The 16,890-nt window shown below is 45.8% G+C and overlaps 1 protein-coding gene across 4 annotated transcripts in view; it reads right to left on the bottom strand.

Moving 5' to 3' along the window:
• The window catches only part of FOXN2 (forkhead box N2), a 36,843-nt gene that overhangs the window by 16,476 nt on the left and 3,477 nt on the right, over positions 1–16,890 (bottom strand). For all 4 annotated transcript variants that reach the window (XR_010471669.1, XR_010471670.1, XM_065058760.1 and 1 more), the window contains exon 2: positions 5,488–6,038. Coding sequence is in view for 2 of the 4 variants with exons in the window: in XM_065058760.1 (XP_064914832.1) it covers positions 5,488–6,024 (537 nt within the window). In the remaining 2 variants the exon portion in view is untranslated. The remainder of the gene's footprint in view (positions 1–5,487; positions 6,039–16,890) is intronic.

Below are 16,890 nucleotides of genomic sequence, written 5' to 3'. Positions count from 1 at the left end.
GAGGTCAATATTTCACATCAACAGCGGGGCAACTGTTGAAGTGTTAGCTGAAATGTACATATAACTTCTATTTAACATGTACAGAAACAGCCCTCCAGAGCCAGCGTGGAGCAGCCACCAGGCCATTTTGAATCTTCATCTCAAAATGAACTGACAGTTAAACTGTTCCAAGATGATTTTTTTTTTGTCTATCATCTTTTTCTTCACATTTCTAATTTGACTTGTAGGATTTTATCTAGTCAAATAAAGGAAACTGGGAAAGAAAATAATTCCTGTGTTTTGAAGCACTGGGGCTATTTTGTAAAGACAGTAAGTTTCCAGCCCCCAGCATTCTGGGGCTTGACTACAGCAACCTGTGTTGGAAACAAGATGCCCATCATGGTGCAGACTTGTCCTTTACCTTCACCACCAACCTGCAGTGGTCCCTGCCCTGCCAGCAGTGAAGTACAACCACTGGGTATGACCAGACCAGCGAGGAAAGCCCAAGGAGCAACTGAAGTGAATGGAATCAGCCAGTACTGGTGGCTCAGGGTTGCTGCAGAGGTGGGCACCCATCTCCACACTGCAGAAAGCCCCCCATGAGCTACAGCCCTGGGCAGAGGCTCCATTGGGTTTGGGCAGCTCTCACCAGCTGCTTTTACTTGAGCTAGGTCAACCACTGGAAAATATTGTCTGTGTCCACGAAGGTATATCATACATTCACCAAGAAGTTTATCAGATAATAGGCATCTCTCTCCCATCTCCACAGGCTTATAGAGGGGACCTGCTCTTTGTCTGGATATTTGAACAGCCACAAAGATTGTTTACCACCATCTCTTCACAGAACAAAACAAAACAGACCAAAAAAAAAACCTAAAGGAAGGAAAAAAAAAATAACCTAAAACACATACCTACCAAAAAGGAAGGGAGACCTTTTGCACATATTCAAGCCCTGTTCCCCCAGCCACCAGAGGAGACAGTGGCAGGGCCACATCCATTTGAGCAGTGGATTGCCAAATTGATGCTTGACATGGACACTGCTCCAGCCTCCTCGCACCTTTTCTCCCCAGTGGTATTAATAAAAAATCCCCAAACCCACAGCTGTAAAAACAAGTCTAACAAAGAGCAGGGGGACTCTTCAGGACTTCCAACTCCAAACCACTTTTAATTCCAGATCCTCCCCAGCTATGTATCAGACACCACTCCCTCAAATAAAACCACATCCCACTGTAGACCTCTCTTCACCTGACTCCAAGCTGCGTGACAGTGCTTAAGATGCAAAGACCATTGGCTGTAACTTCTGAGGATCACTAGCACACAATCACACCTCATCTTCAGGAGCACCATGGCCACAGCAGGTATGCTGGAAGTCAAGCAGGTGTCCCAGGTACCAGCTCCAGCACTGTCTCCTTACTGTTCATCAGTTGCAGCTCTCATCCACCATTGCTAGAGAACCATCAAAATCTCATTTGTCTGGGTAACTACAGACATGAGCTCAACTGCAACTCTAATAAAGGGTATTTCAGCCTGTGAGTCTATCACCTGGGGTACACCTTGACAAACCACTTAAATACGGCAGCAGCACAATATGTGCATACAGAAGAGGTAATGTATATTTTAGTAGGGCAGAGATTTGACGTACATACATCCTGTTTCCATGGCATGAGAAGTTCCTCCTCTCAACTGAAGTGCTGGTTCATGAGACATCTCAAAGCAGTTACTTTCCCCTCAGCACTCTTCAACTCATTATAGGAAAAACACAACATAAAATATTTTTCAGTGATCCAAGCAAGGACAGCCTCCCTTCAAGCTCTGAATGCCATCGTAGACTTCTGAACACCCACAGCCTGCTGGACAGGCAAAGCAAAGGTATTTATCTGGCTGATACGAACATACGTGCAAACAGAACAACCATCCGCAGCTACGTCTGCGCCACCATGAGATGCAGCTTGGTGGAACTGGCTCTGCAGAGTGAGAGAGCTGGTGCTGGGGGATCACCGGCATGTGCCTGAGAGGTTTCTTCACATCTGCTACAGCAGGGTCTTGTGGACAACGTCTGGGCACAGTGAGGGCACAGCAAGCACACTCCTGCAGCACCTCTTCCAGGTTAGCGCCTGCCAAAATTAATCCAGTTCATGAGTCCCAAAACTGCCCTGCAGTGCCTGCTCATGTGGTAAGTGGTGGGGGAGGTAAAAATGAGGAGATTCACTTTGAAACATGAAGTCCAAACCAAAATATTAGCATTATGACAAACACGAGGAAGGACTCTTCCTAGTTTTGCTGCCAGACCTCCAAGGCATGACTTTGTAGCTGACAGCCGCCACCAATAGCCAGGGAGGTATCAGAATACAGCCTGCCCTGGGATGGGGGGGGCACAGACTCTCCCCTCCTGTCAGACTTGCACACTCTTCTAATACGAGAGCCCAGATTCACTTGAAAGGCTTTAAAACCCTTCTTACCCTGATATTACAAAACAAAACATGCTCCTCATGAAACAATGTCATAAGAAGCTCTGCTTCCACGGGCACTCTGGATAGAAAAAAGCTGTCTTCAAGACACAATTAAGATGCCACTGTATGGGAATATAGCAGAAGATTTGGCGAGGAGGCTAGTTAAATGTAAATATGTTCAAGTGACTTGCACCTGTCTGTAGAAAAAGCACATACATCACACTAATTGTTTTACTGACCTTGTGTGCTTGATGAGTAGAACCTCTGTGTTAGATAGATAACATAGGCCTGTGAGAAACCCCAGGCACCTTATCACTATGTCTGAGATTCCTGCTTTGTTCACAACAGAAAGAGCAGGAGGCTGCACCTGCCTGAAGCCTTGAAATACAGGTGAGCTCAGCAGGACCGGTGATCTTCCAGCAGGGCTGAACTGACCAGCGCCTGCGTCCCCACTGGTGTCACCTCTGCCTGGGAGCTCAGGTGCTACTTCGGAGATCCCCCAGCAGAGAGGTAACTAAAATAAAACTTGCTCTTTGCAATGCATTCGTGGCCTCTGGCTCTTCTTGCGACGTGCCTGCGTATGTGTACACAGCCACTAACAAAGAAAAAAGGAAGAAAATACAAAATTATCTTGGCCTCTCAGAGAAGCACCCAGGGCTTTGCTAGTGCACGGTTACAGGCAGCACAATCAGCAAGACAAGCTTGCAAACTCCAGCCGCTCACTGCAAGTGACACATGAGGAGCTCGTCCAAAGGGGTCTGCAGCATTCCAGTCATGCCCTGAGGAGTCTGCATATGTCAGACTTACTTCGCAGGAAAAATTGGAGCAGTGCCCTCACCTGGTCCTTTTCTAAGTAAGATTTAACTACTATGTGCCGGAAATGAGAAAGCTTCGGCAAAGTTTCAGGAGGGGCTTTTTTGGTGTGGTGTTTTGGGTTTTTTTTTGGTAAATGCAGTTTCTGTTTTTAAGACTTAAGAGAGATGTGCAGTCTTCAGAGCCTTGTGAAAATAATGACAGAGCATATCAGCATCACCTTACTGGTAGTGGTGGTACCTACTTTATGTTTTGTCTTTCCTACCACAGGCGTCACATCGAGCAGCAAGCCATCCTTTAGCTTTCCTTCAACCACTCCAAGCCCAGCAACACTGGCGGAGTCAGCAGGGTGAGGAGAGGACCAGACATTCTCGAGCTCCTGCTGCCCAAATACCAGGACACAAGGTTTGGCTGATAACTGCTTAGCGGTGAGGGTTTCCAGGCTGGAAACGGCTGGGCATTACAGGGCAGATCCACAGACAGCAGGAACTCGTACACAGGTTTAGGATTCTGGAGGAGACCAAGGGGAGACCTCATGGCGGCTACAGCTTCCTCACAAGGGGAGGTGGACGGGCAGGCACCGATCTCTTGCCTCTGGCAACTAGTGACAGAACCCGAGGGAATGGCAGGAACATGTGTCGGGGAGGTTTAGGTTGGACATTAGGAAAAGGTTCTTCCCCCAGAGGGTGCTGGAGCACTGGAACAGGCTCCCCAGGGAGGTGTCACGGCCCCAAGCCTGACAGTGTTCAAGAAGAGACTGGACAACACCCTCAGACACATGGTGTGAACTGTGGGGTTGTCACATGCCGGGACAGGAGTTGGATCCATGACCCTTGTGGGTCCCTTTCAAACCGGGACATTCTATGATTCTAGATTTCCCTTCCCTGCCCCAATTGTTCTGAAACTCATGTCTCCTTTCTTGGAAAGAGATACCCAGTCCTTCAAGGGGATCTTGACCATCTGCAGCAGCTTGTGGTTGCTGCTCAGGTCAGTATCCTTCACACAGCTTGCAGCATCTTGGTCCCCTGGAGCCACATTAAAAGCCATCCTAGCACTCAGCAGGTCTCAGCTATGGGGGAGTTTCTGGCATTGCCACACAGCAGTAAAAAGTCTTTTTTTTTTTTTTTTTTTTTTTATTCAGGGCAAAGCTGCTACTTGGGAAAACAAGACCCTAACAATTCATTGTAAAAGCAGGGATAGTGAGAAGTGGTGATGTTCAGTCCGAACAGGACAAGGCAGCCCTTCCCAATGCCCATGCAGCTCCAGGACCCCTCTCTACAGCGAAAAGCTGTCAAGCACGCCAAGCATCGCACGCATTTCTGATAACAAGCCTGTTACCACTTAGGCTGATCTCCAAGCACAGGGGTCCAGGATTTGTTTGCTGACTTTTGGTATGTGGTTTGTTGGTTTATTTAAGCCAGAGACGGCTCTTTAAGGAATAGGATGAGAAAAGAGAGAGGGAGGAAAGAAGTCACTGATAAAATCATAGGAGTCAGAAGAAGAAAGAATTTGTACAGAAAATAGTATCTTTGACTTTAAGAAGTTAAGCTTGTGTCTGCACCATGCAGAGACACATGCTGCTATGTTATGACAGACGTTAAAGCAACACAGTATATTAAATGCAGGAATTAAGTGTAATTGGAAAGCTAGAGCTGTGCTAAGTGTAAAAGAAGATCACAAGTGAAAGAAAGAGTCAGTTTAATATTCCAGACAGCTATTAGACTGAGAAACACTCAGCCACGTACAGACAGTGTGCCTGTAAGCAAGGGCGCCCTGCAGAAGGCCACATCTGCACCCAAATGGGCAACACCTGCACTGGAAAAGCAGGGAAGGAGGAACACACCCTGAAATTTCAGTATGGGAAAATAGAGAGAGCATCAATTTAAGAAGCTTCAGCAAAAAGACATCCTAAGACAGATGTCTAAAGTTTCAGGTGGGTATTGAGGGTTAACAAAATCACAAGTAAGTGGAAACTGTGTCCTTTGCAAATCAGATCAGCCAGCTTTAAAAAGGATGCAGCACAGCTGGCTCTACCCAGGTCAGTACTCAAGAAAATCGAGAGACTTTTGTCATCCTGTGATTTGTCAGAAGTGGCATTTCCAAACCAGCTGCAGATGAAGTGTTAGAGGACATGAAGGGAAAGGGGGGAAAGAAAAAAGAAAAGAAAATCCTTCAGAACCACAGAGTCTTCTCCATTTTCCCCTGAACTTCAACCTTAATCCACCTCCCTCCCGCCAGGTCTCACCTTGCCATGGCTTCTCTCCACTTTCCGGAAACACTTGTTCAAGGAGAGGTTGTGTCGGACCGAGTTCTTCCAGCCGGTGGGTGCCGTGGCAAAGTAGGGGAAGCGCTCCAGGATCCAGCTGTAGATTTCTTTGACTGGCAAGCTCTTGTTGGGGGAATGCTCGATTGCCATGTAAATGAGAAGGCTGAAAGAGTAAGGGGGTTTGGAAGTGGATGATGTCTTTTCGGGGTTCTGGTAGCAGGACGGTGAGAAGGATGGCACGCTGTCGCCCTCAATGTCATACAAGGGGCTAACGATCGGAAGACCTTCACTTCCAAGGCTGAAGTTTGTTAGAAGGTTAGTACTTTCATGCAGCCAGTTCAAGTTTGTGAGCTCGTCATCTGCTGAATCTCTGTCCACCACAGTGGCCTTTGGCCTGCCGGCATCACCTGCATCGGGCAAGCTTCCCATCCCATGACACTGCCGTAGTCCTGCAGCTTTTTCTGTTCCTGGCGTTTCAGCTTTCTTATCCGGAGTCATTCCAGTGACTGGACCCATTTAGCTTTATCGGTCTGCAACAAAGGACACAGTCAGAAATCAATGCAAACCTTCAAAATCATGTTCAATGGCAGCCCACCAAACCCAACTACAGGTTTATACCATCCCCATGCTGTGCAAGAATACTGTAGTCACAGATGAGAGCCAGGGTCCAACACCAGCCCCCTGGTAATCTCAGGAGCACATGATAACTCCCCCTGGTTTATAACTGGTAAAACACTGGCCCAGGTTGCCCAAAGAGGTGGTAGATGCCCCATCCCTGGAGACATTCAAGGCCAGGCTGACTGGGACTCTCTTGCTCATTGCAGGGGGTTGGACTAGATGACCTTTGAAGGTCCCTTCCAATCTGAACTGTTCTGTGATTCTATAACCAGAACATATGGTAAGGACTTGGAAACTGCTGTATCTATCTTGAAATGTCAATTAGGACACAGAAATAACGGCTATTTTGACGTCAACATCTGAAATCTGAAAAAAGACCTTAACAGGTAGAATCTGATCCATTCAGCTCTCACATTAACTCTGCAGTTATTGTATTGTAATTTGACCCTATTTAGGTGTGTTTGCCTTTGGTGCCCAAAGAGTGAAAAAATAAGTTGCAGAACTTGAATCAGCATAAAGTGAATTTGTGGCTTCAGCACAAATGAAGTCTTTACAACACTCTACAAGTCACCGTCATTCCCAAGAACTGCCCCCCTGCTCCCACCAGGGAAAGATCTGGCCAGCCCATCTGCGGCGACTAGAAACGACACACACCGGGACGCAGACAGAGACACGCAGGCACAGAGTTCTTGTTAGCAGCGAGAGCAAAGCCAGGCAGAGCTGAGCTCTCTTTTATTAACAGTTCTCAATTTATGTATATATATATATAAAAATATATAATTATAGCTACTAAAAGCTGCCACCCAGAATGCCAGATCCAACAGGCTACCTATGCTTTAGAGGCATTACACTACCAAAAGGCATCTTCTTACTCAGAGTTTTCAAAGACGTCATCTATCAAACTACATTATGCTAACAGCTGTTTTTCTGCTGGTGTGACCATGTTGGAGCTTCACTGCACCTACAGCTTTGGCCAACATAACTGTACCACAAGTACAGGCCAACAAGACCCCTCTAAAGATGTGGTGTGTACATCTATACATACAGGGGCTATACCAGCCTACTATAAACATACGGCACTCCAACTATGGATGCAGTTTACCAGCAAAGCTGAGGTTTGTATTAACTGTAAAATCGCCCACTAAAAAAAATAAAGTTAAAAATTTTTAAAAATCCACAGCCCACCACAGTTCTGTGTCCCTGTACATGTGCTATCATTCTGGTTTCATGCTCCAGTTCCTACTCCAAGAGCGCAATTGCAAGACTAGGACAGTTTCCACACCATATCTCACCAGACAGCTCTATGCAGTTACTGGATATTTCCTTACAACCGATTTTAGTAAACACATGGTTTTGTGCACTTGCATCTTCTACAAAGTGAAGGCAAGGAGTTGGCCAGCTTGCGTACACCTTCTGGCTGTTCCACCTACAAAAGCACACCGACAGCTGGCTCCAACCCAACAGCCTCACTGTGTCCCTGTAACTACACTGCCCTGCCTGTCTGGAGGTGTATTTCCCCAGCCTACTTATTTTGGAGAAGGGGAGCAATGTGTGCGATGGAGGCATGATGCGGTGACATAGAAAGGCAACAGGATACAACCATATTATGCTCCCCAGCAGGAGCCAGAGCCCTGCCAGCCCCTGCCTGATTCCAGGCGGGTGTGGGGTCCAGAATTTGTGCCTCCCTCTCATGGTTTAACCCCAACCAGCAAACAGGACTACACAGCCACTTGCTCACTCCCCTCCTCAAGTGGGACGGGGGAGGGAATGGGAAAAAACAAAACAAAACAAACAACTGAGTTGAGATAAGAACAGTTCAATAGGACAGCAAAGGAAGACATAATAACAACAGAATATACAAACCAAGTGATGCACAATGCAATTGCTCAGTGCCCATGGCACTGATAATCTGTTCATTCCCGAGCAGTGGCATTTACCTCCGTCTAACTCCCATATATACACTGAGCATGACATCGTACAGTAAGGGATACCCCTGTGCCAGCTTGGGTCAGCTGTCCTGGCTTTGCTCTCTCCCAGCTTCTTGTGCACCTCCTACAGCATGGGAAGCTAAAGAAGTCCTTACAACAACCAACACATCAGTGTATTATCAACATTCTTCTCACACTAAATCCAAAATACAGCTACTAGAAAGAAAATTAACTCTATCCCAGCCAAAACCAGGATACTCCTCCAGAAAACAGACTGGGTTTCACACCAGAAACTACTTCTCCCTTCATCTGCTTATATGCTTTCACACCAGCAAGTGCAAAGCTGCATTGACAGTAACACCTCTACCTCTGCTTCCTAGTACTAGTGCTGGAAACCATCCCCAAGTTTCCTATATAAGTGCAGGGATGGGCATGGTTAACTACCAGCTCAGTTATTTAAAAATAAATAAATAAAGCGAACTGCTCAAATAGCTGGTCAAAAATAGCCTTGCTCTCCCTACAATTTATTTCTCCCCCAAGCCACCAGAGCAGATTTATATTAGCAGTCAGTGATTGCTGGCTTTTAAACACGGCAATATATACATATGCTCATGTCACTTCTTCAACCCTTTCTGAAATTAAAAAAAACAAAAAACTAAGAGCTAGTTATAAAATCAATACAGTGAGAAAAACCCCAAATCTGCTGCAACATGAGTTGCACCATTTTCCTTTTAACGATTAACTCCACCTCTTTGTTCAGTGCCTCTTTTGCCAGCTGCATACTAGCTTACACCTCTTAGCCATGCATTAATAATTTTAACACTCAGTTCATGTTGCATGAAATATCCCTTTGCAAATCTTCAGTCAACACAGTAGACCAACAAAATGCACATGCGCACATAAACACATGCAAGTATTAGGTCACTATATTTATTCCTTTGGTGAAATGGGGCAATGAAGTCTGTTTTACAACTCAAATATGGCCTGGGCACGCTTACAGTCTTCTCAAAATATAGAGGAAAGAAAACCACATTAATTTATTAAACTGGCACTTAAAATCAGGTAGGCTTTGTGGTGTCAATGCGCTATTTGTTTGCACACTATTATATGTTAGCAGAGAATCATTAGAATTAATACCCTACTTTAAAAAAAAATGAAAGCAATACACTTGCAGTAAATAATGTAGGTTAGTGCCATATTTCTCTTGATAGATGCATTTAAAAAAATCCACGTCTCATATTACCTTCTTAGTGCCTAGTCCACCATGTTGCACATCTTCTACATGAACGCATCAGCAGAAATGAAAATGTTTTTTCTAGAAAGCTATAAAGGCCATTATTAAACTATTATAACCTAAGAAATAAGACAAAAATTAAAATCACGGTTCTGTAACTACTGCATTTTTCAAAGGGTGTTCTCCAGTGGTCTAAACTGAATGCTGCAGCAGGGATAATTTAAATATATAAACAGCAGTTATTTTAATTAAGCAATACTTAACTCCATTAGGACGGCAGTAGTGAGTGGTAACATCAAGGACCATCAACTGGTAACTTTGGAGCTGGTTTTCTGGAGATTGCCAGTGTTCCTGGGCAGCACCACCTCAGCCCCAATGGCATAATATGCTTTATACCACACTAACCTACCCTTGCTTTGCTTGATCTCATAATATTGTAACATCTGATTCTGTCCAGCTTAGTCTGGAGTTCTGCTGCATCGGTCTGAAGCAGATACCAATGCTGGCAGCCTTCTTACCACAAAGGGCTGCAAAGCCATCAAGTCTCACCCTTCCCGTAGGCAAAGATCAACCAGCACAACTCCAAGGGGTACTCACTCCACAGATGGGGTCATCAACAGACACCTTAATGCCTGTCTCGCCTCTCAAGCACCCAAGGGCTGCAGGGACCACAGGATCTCCTCGCCTCTCAAGCATCCAAGAGCCATGTGGACCACAGGATCCCCTCACTTCTCAAGCCCACAAGGGCCACGCAGCCCATAAGACCATCCCTATCTATTCAGCTGAGACCGCACTGCTTTCTGCCAGTAGCAGCCTGGTGGGGAGGTACAGCAGTACCAACAGAGTCTATCTGAAGACACTCAAAAAATCAGCTTGCACGGTCTCCAAAGCCCCTCTTCATTCACGCAAATGACATCCAAAACTCACAATTTCTTTTTCTCCATGTGTGCTTTTCCTGGCTATAAGCAGGTGGGACTGTGAGAACACAGCTTTCAACCTGTCATTTTCAAGATTACCACTCCCAGTATTTGGGTTTAATATTTTATAGAAGAGTTATGTGACTCACCAAAGCCATCATGGCTGTAAGCTATAGCAGGGTCTTGTGGTCAGGGACACCAGCAGATGTTCCAATAGGAACACCACTGGAAGAGCAAGGAGAGCAGACTGAGAAGACCACAGGAGAAGCTCTCCCATGCAATACCACAATAAAACAGTATACACTTGGATGCTCAGATTTTTTCCTAATGTTTCTCACTGTTATCAGCTAGTAGGGCTGATGCAAACAAGGTCAGAGGTAGGCCCCAGGACCTGCTCTCCACAGTGCTCCTACCCAAGCTCATCTGAAACAGGGAAGGGGAGAGGGAAACTTAGCAGAAAGACAAAGTTAAAAGCACAAAGGAGCATTTTAAGGCCACTCAATGAAATGTATCTTTCACTCCTTTACTGGCACCTTCCCCACCTCTTCAACTATTCTAGGGACAGCAGAAGCCTTGCAAGAAAACCATCTCCAAAGGACACGCACTTGCTCAGCTGTGGAGACGCACTCCCTGTTGCCCTCCTACAGCTCTCCCCGAGCCACTTCTGACCCAAGGAGGATGGCAGATGGCAACCATTTAACCCGTCTCTCTGGCTGGCGCCTGGAACGCCCAGAGACTCGCTGCAGTTCCCCTGGGGACAGTCCCAGCCCCGCAACCAGGGCCGAAAGGCAACCTCCAGCTACGCAAATGCAGAAATAACATGCTTTAAGCACACCTCTGAAAAATGTGCAACAGTTTATGCTCTGTCCCATGAGCCTTGCCATACCAATAAGTACACAGTAACACAGCACGCTGCTGTTAATTAGTATTAGCACCTGCAACTGATAGTCGAAGTATTCAAAGCCTAAAAGCATCATGCACCCAAATCCTAAGGAACTGAAGCATCCATCTCCTGCAAACACCTTCAAACGAAGAGCTAACCAACACACCTACTCCTCAAACACAAAGTACTGCAGCAGAGGTCCATGTTATTTTGCATGGTAATTATAGACAGAGGACTATGATTCTTGGGTAAGAAGATTAAAAGGCTGCAAAATCAAATGACAGTACTCACATAAAAGTTCGGGTGCATCAGAAGTGAGGCAAGAGAGACAACCTTCATTCCAGCCGTCTTGTGATTTTTGGCATCGCTCAAGAGTGCATGGAACAGCCAGGAGAGGAGCGCCCTTCCAATAAACACTGGTCCAGCACCCAAAGCCCAGTGAAGTCCTGTTCTTCCAGGCCACTTGCTACCCAGACAGAACAGCTCAGGTCCAAGGGGGCTGATTAAGGCTGGAGCTGTATTCAGGTGGCAATCAGGTTCAGAGAAGCCCTCACAGATCAGAGAAAGAGATTCAACACCGCAAGACAAGATTTTTTGCAATCTTCTTTCAAACTCACTGAAGAGCTAAATTTATGAACAGTTACGAGGGCTGCAAGGTCCTCAGGCTAGCAGAGCACATCTGGGGTTAAACCAGGTTTGCACACCCCCAGCTACAACTTTATTTTGACAGAAGACCTTGAGCACGTCTATGTTTTGCCACAGAAAGGAGTGCTTTGGTGCGTCGGCATTTCATGAAGACAAAGCTGCTTTAACCCAGGCCAACTGAGTAACAACGCTGCAAGTCTGCTGGGGCAGGTCCAGGGGAAAAAGCTGCAGCAGACACCTCCATCCCACTAAAAGTGATGATTTACAAAACCAGCAGCACTGCAGGTGATGGTGTATAGCCACTATTTTAGTACTACAGTCACCATGCCTGGACTCACCTACCTGGCAAGAAAGAATTCAGCCTTCTTGTTAAAAAGATGGCACAGCCTTGTCTGTGCCAAATTAGTACGTGAGCAGAGTTGCTGCTTGACCCTTTTTCACTCTATGCGGTGTCAGACGAAAGGTGCCATTTGTCATCTGCACAACATCAGTGCCCCAGGTTAGGACAACCCCCTCTACAACCTATTTATTTCTGTAGGACCAGCCAAGCAACTAGGTCACCTCTGCTAGCAGTGGGGAGACCTGGAACCTGCTAACAGTGCCGTCATTTACTTCCAGACGTAAAAAAATAAAAAAATTGCACCCCTCCCAAATGTCACCATGCATTTTCTAAGGAGTAGAACATTATTTCAATCCAAGAGAATATATTTTTAGCCATATCACACGTTAATGAGAGCAGCTTTGCAACTGCCCTCTCTGCAACAAGCTTGGGGCACACTGGCCTTAGGTACAGAACTGGGCCGCTTGCGTACTCTGCAACTTTAGCACCAACATATACAGGCTCTGAGAGAGTATTTAAAAAGATCAGTACATGCTTCTGCATGCAAACAACTAAACCAATAGCAAACTCTTCTATTGATTTTTCATATTCCCTTGCATTTATGGGAAGCATATTGACAGCAGGGACAGTCCTGATTTAAATACAACAATGTAGGCATTGTGTTGTTAAAACACAAATAAATGACTGTCACTGCTCACCTATACAGGTTTAGGATGAACTTTCAAGCCAACATGCACATGGCACAAGACCATCTACAAGTTTTTGTGCATTAGAGACAAGAGCAACAATAAAAATCTTGGCTTAAGTAGTAAAAACCCATTGATGAAAAGCACCACATCCGCTTGACCCAGAGCATTAAGAGCATGACACCAGACCATTTCTCCCCCCATTAGTTTAACCTTTCCCTGTCCCTCATCTCCGTTGTCTCAGGCTGCCCTGCCCCAGCCCCTGCCCACCTCACGCGGGCGGCTCGGTGGGCTGGAGGTCAGCCCAAAAGCCCCCTGCCAGCCCTGCAAAAGGCCTCTATTCGATTACAACAGTATATGATGTCACGTATCCAAGACAACTAAAAGCATTACAGTCTCCCAGGGACAAAACCACCTCTCGGCCATAAATGTCAGCAAGCCAGGACCTGTTGTCTGCAGAGAAGAGCTGGCAGCTGCACCCCCCACCACGAAAGGCACCGGAGATGCTCCCCTGGGGCAGCACCCATGGCAGGCAGGGCCCTTCCCGCTCCTCTGGGCTTGCAAAGGGGGGGAAATTAAAAATAATTGTTTTTTAAAAAAATAAACAACATTAAAATGTGGTTACCGACTTCTTGAAGCCACCCTGAAAACAAAAAACAAAAACCCACAAAAACAAACGACAACAACAAAAAAAAACCCCAAACCAAACAAACCCACACAACCAAAAACAAACAAATGAACAAAAAAAAACCCCAAAACAACAACAAAAACAAGGACGAGACGAGCCGTAAGGGTCATAAGTAAGCTCAAGGGTTTCTTTTTAACCTTGGCATCAGTAGGCTCAAAGGGTAAGAGAGTGTTTTCAGGTATTTGCTGAAATACTTCCAAGCCTCTCCCACTTCAATACCCCTTTAATGTCAATATTCTCCCACACCCTCTGATCTAATTAAAGGCAGGAAGACAAAAAAAAGAAAAAAAGGTAATGAACACCAATTAGAAGGTCCAGTTATACGGAAAAGTTAAGAAACTTTGCAAAATTTAAAAAGGGAAGGGATTAAACCCTTAGCATAGCCCAGGGAAGGTCAGAGAGTGAGAGAGAGATTTCATTGGAGATCTAAATTTTATGAAAAAAGTTTGGTTTTTTTTGTTTTTTGAAGTACATATATACACAAACAAGTGGGTTTTGTGATTGAAATAAATGTCTGAAACGAAAATAATACATCAAGTCACAAACAGGCCCAGGCCCCAAATCAGACCCTGTGCTTGGCCCAGAGGCTCCGGGCCGTTCATTCCAGCACTGTCTGCAGGGACTTTGCAGTCGTGAAGCCTTTCCAAAGGCTGCAGTCACTGTTGGACAGGCTTCCCTGTGCCTCAGATTTAAAACATGCACATGAAAACAGTGTAACTGAGAAATTGGGAAGTGAAAAGGGAAAAAAATAAATCCAGCAGCAAAATCTAAACTGTTAAGAGAAACCCTTGGTGTCACAGAAAGGGAGGTAAAAAATGGAAAAATGCTTTACTGCTAGTAGCAGCTTTTCAAAAGATGAGTTTGGATCATGTCCTCAAATTCAGTACATTGCTTGCTAAATGGACTAAAATGCAAAAAAATGTAAGCTATTAATATGTTCACAAGTAAGCCATTTGAGCAAATGCCTTGCAAAATAATTCTGATGCTAATTCCCTTTCCAGGGTAACTCTCTCACATGTTTCCCCACCATCATCTTGAAATGGAAGTGAATATAGTTACATTTCAGCTGGTGTCAGTACCAATTTACCAACACTAGAAAACACAGTGCTATCATTTCCATCCAGCTTTTCTGCCTTCTTCAGCCTTAAAGTACCAGAACTCCCTATTTCCAGCTGAAAACCAAAAATTTGAAGCTTCACCCCAAGTGACCCTTCTGCAAGATTCAGTTCAAAAGCACCATCGCAGCTGTGGCACAAAGCCACCGCCACATTACCAGCACAACTCTGTGACCACAAAGCTGCCACCGATCCCTGTTTCCCAGCTCCTGCTTCCGAAGCACGAGTTTTGCTCCAGAGTCCCTGGCATGGCAAAGCGATGCTCTGCACCCTGCTGAGCCTCCACGGCCAATTCGCTCTTAATTTTACTCCGCAACTGCTGAACTTGGCTTTCTGTTTCCCAACTACTGTATATCAGAATCATCCCTCTGCTTATAATGGTTGTAGCATAAAATTATATTTTCTCCTATATGATGGCTGCACGCTAGGACAACTGGACCAAGCAGGTTTCTCGTATAGAAAAATTGCCCAGTTTAATCATACAGGGTCTGTATGTTGAGGTACACCTTCAGAAGATACCAGTTTCTCTAAACACAGAGGAAAGGCACCCATGCTAGCAAAACTAGACCGCCCAAGTCCAAGATGCCATCTGACACTTCTCATATGGCATGGTCAAAAGTTCAAAAGCTTACCAGCTCATACTTCTGACTTCTCAACATCCCTAAACCAAAACAAACTGGCTGATAACTGGTCTGGTGATGGTCCTCACACACCAGAGGATGAAGGACGACTGGCTGCTGCTTGGCAGCAAGTTTCCCAGCTTCCAGTCACTCAGCTCTACTTTGCACAAGTTTTCCAGTTGATGAGATTTCTCCACACCCAGCCATTAGCTTTTAAGCAACCATACACTTGCCCCAAATCTAAGCACAATGTAATGCAGCAAGAGTGTTAAAAAGGAAGTAACCAGTGGACTGCACGTGAACTGGGAAACTAAAAGTAGCTACAAACCAGTGAGACAGGAATGCACTGAAAATAATCCGAGAGAAGAAACAAAGCCTGAGCATGATATTAAGACAAACTGCTCCAGGAGATGGGCTTTGTGACTACATCCAGTCACACATCACGAAGTCCACAATAAACATGCAATGGCAATTCATACGACGCACACCGGTGGGACACCCAGATGCGTCAGTAAAATAACAGGAGGATCGAGCAGCGTCACCCACATCACACCCACCCAGTGCTTAACAGGTGGAAAATACGGTCACGACGATGAAGTCAAAGGTACCTAATGATGCTGTCCAAAGGCACGTCCAGGCGTGTGGGTCTGTGGCTGTAACGCAAAGACCAAGTTTGTCACCAGCTGTAGGGGAAGGCTCGCACACGGCCACAAGTGCTGCAGCTGGAGGCTGCAGACCTGATCTCAGCCCAGCCCTGCATTTCAAACCCACCCCATCAGCAAGTCCAGAGAAGCAGCATCAAACACCTTTGACCACAACCGCCATCCCGCAAGGCAGCCAACACACACAGGTCCTGCTGACCTGAGTAAATCATATTAGGATTTCCTGCTAGGGGGAACTGGGTGAAAATATGCCCAACTTACAGTGTAACCCTTGCAGAGTGTGCAGAAGAGCAGCAGTGGGGGGTGATTTCTGCAGCAGCCAATTTAACGGAGACTCTAACACACCCTAACCTTTGAGAAAAAAGTAGGGAGCTCCACGTTGAGTTAAACATAAAAGAAAAAAAATTGAACATATTAGGGGGAAAAAAAAAAAAAAATAAAAATAAAAAAAATAATAATAAAAAAAAAATCCAGATAGTTGTCTTTTGGTACAAATCTTCTTATTTGCACAAATTCCAGGCTTCTCTTAAAATGGTCCTGGTGTGTGAGCAACCATTTGGTAAGATGGGTGTTTCCACCCCAGACACAACAGCCAGTCTTCCCGCTTGCCGACTGTGCAGATCTCCAGGCACTCAGCACTGCGGAGCACCCAGCGGCGCTCTCCAAAAGCGAGTGTGACCCAAACCTCGTGCTTCTGCAGCCGTAACCGGGAGCACTGCTGTGTGCTTTGACCCAGGACGGTGAGCACGGGATGAAGAGTTCATCATCACAGAGCACGCACTAAGTCAGAAGGCACGTGTAATATGACAGGGAACGAATAAACACGTATCACACGTTAAGGTCCAGCCAGAAAAAAAACTGAAGCAGCATCTCAGGGTTTTCTTGTTTTACTTCTGGGTATTTTCTTTGGAGGCTGATCTGGTAAGAGGCATATCGCACGCACCCAAACCGACCCTCTCGGTTGCTGTGCTGGGATGCGGACGAGGTTTGCAGCCTGCAAGCATGCACTTGTCGAGAGACGGAGCCGCGTGCTGACGTGAGTCACC

Source organism: Columba livia, chromosome 3 (assembly GCF_036013475.1).
Source record: "Columba livia isolate bColLiv1 breed racing homer chromosome 3, bColLiv1.pat.W.v2, whole genome shotgun sequence".
Lineage (NCBI taxonomy): Eukaryota > Metazoa > Chordata > Aves > Columbiformes > Columbidae > Columba > Columba livia.
The sequence above is the reverse complement of the archived record's forward strand: the minus strand, read 5'-3'. Positions and strand labels throughout refer to the sequence as shown.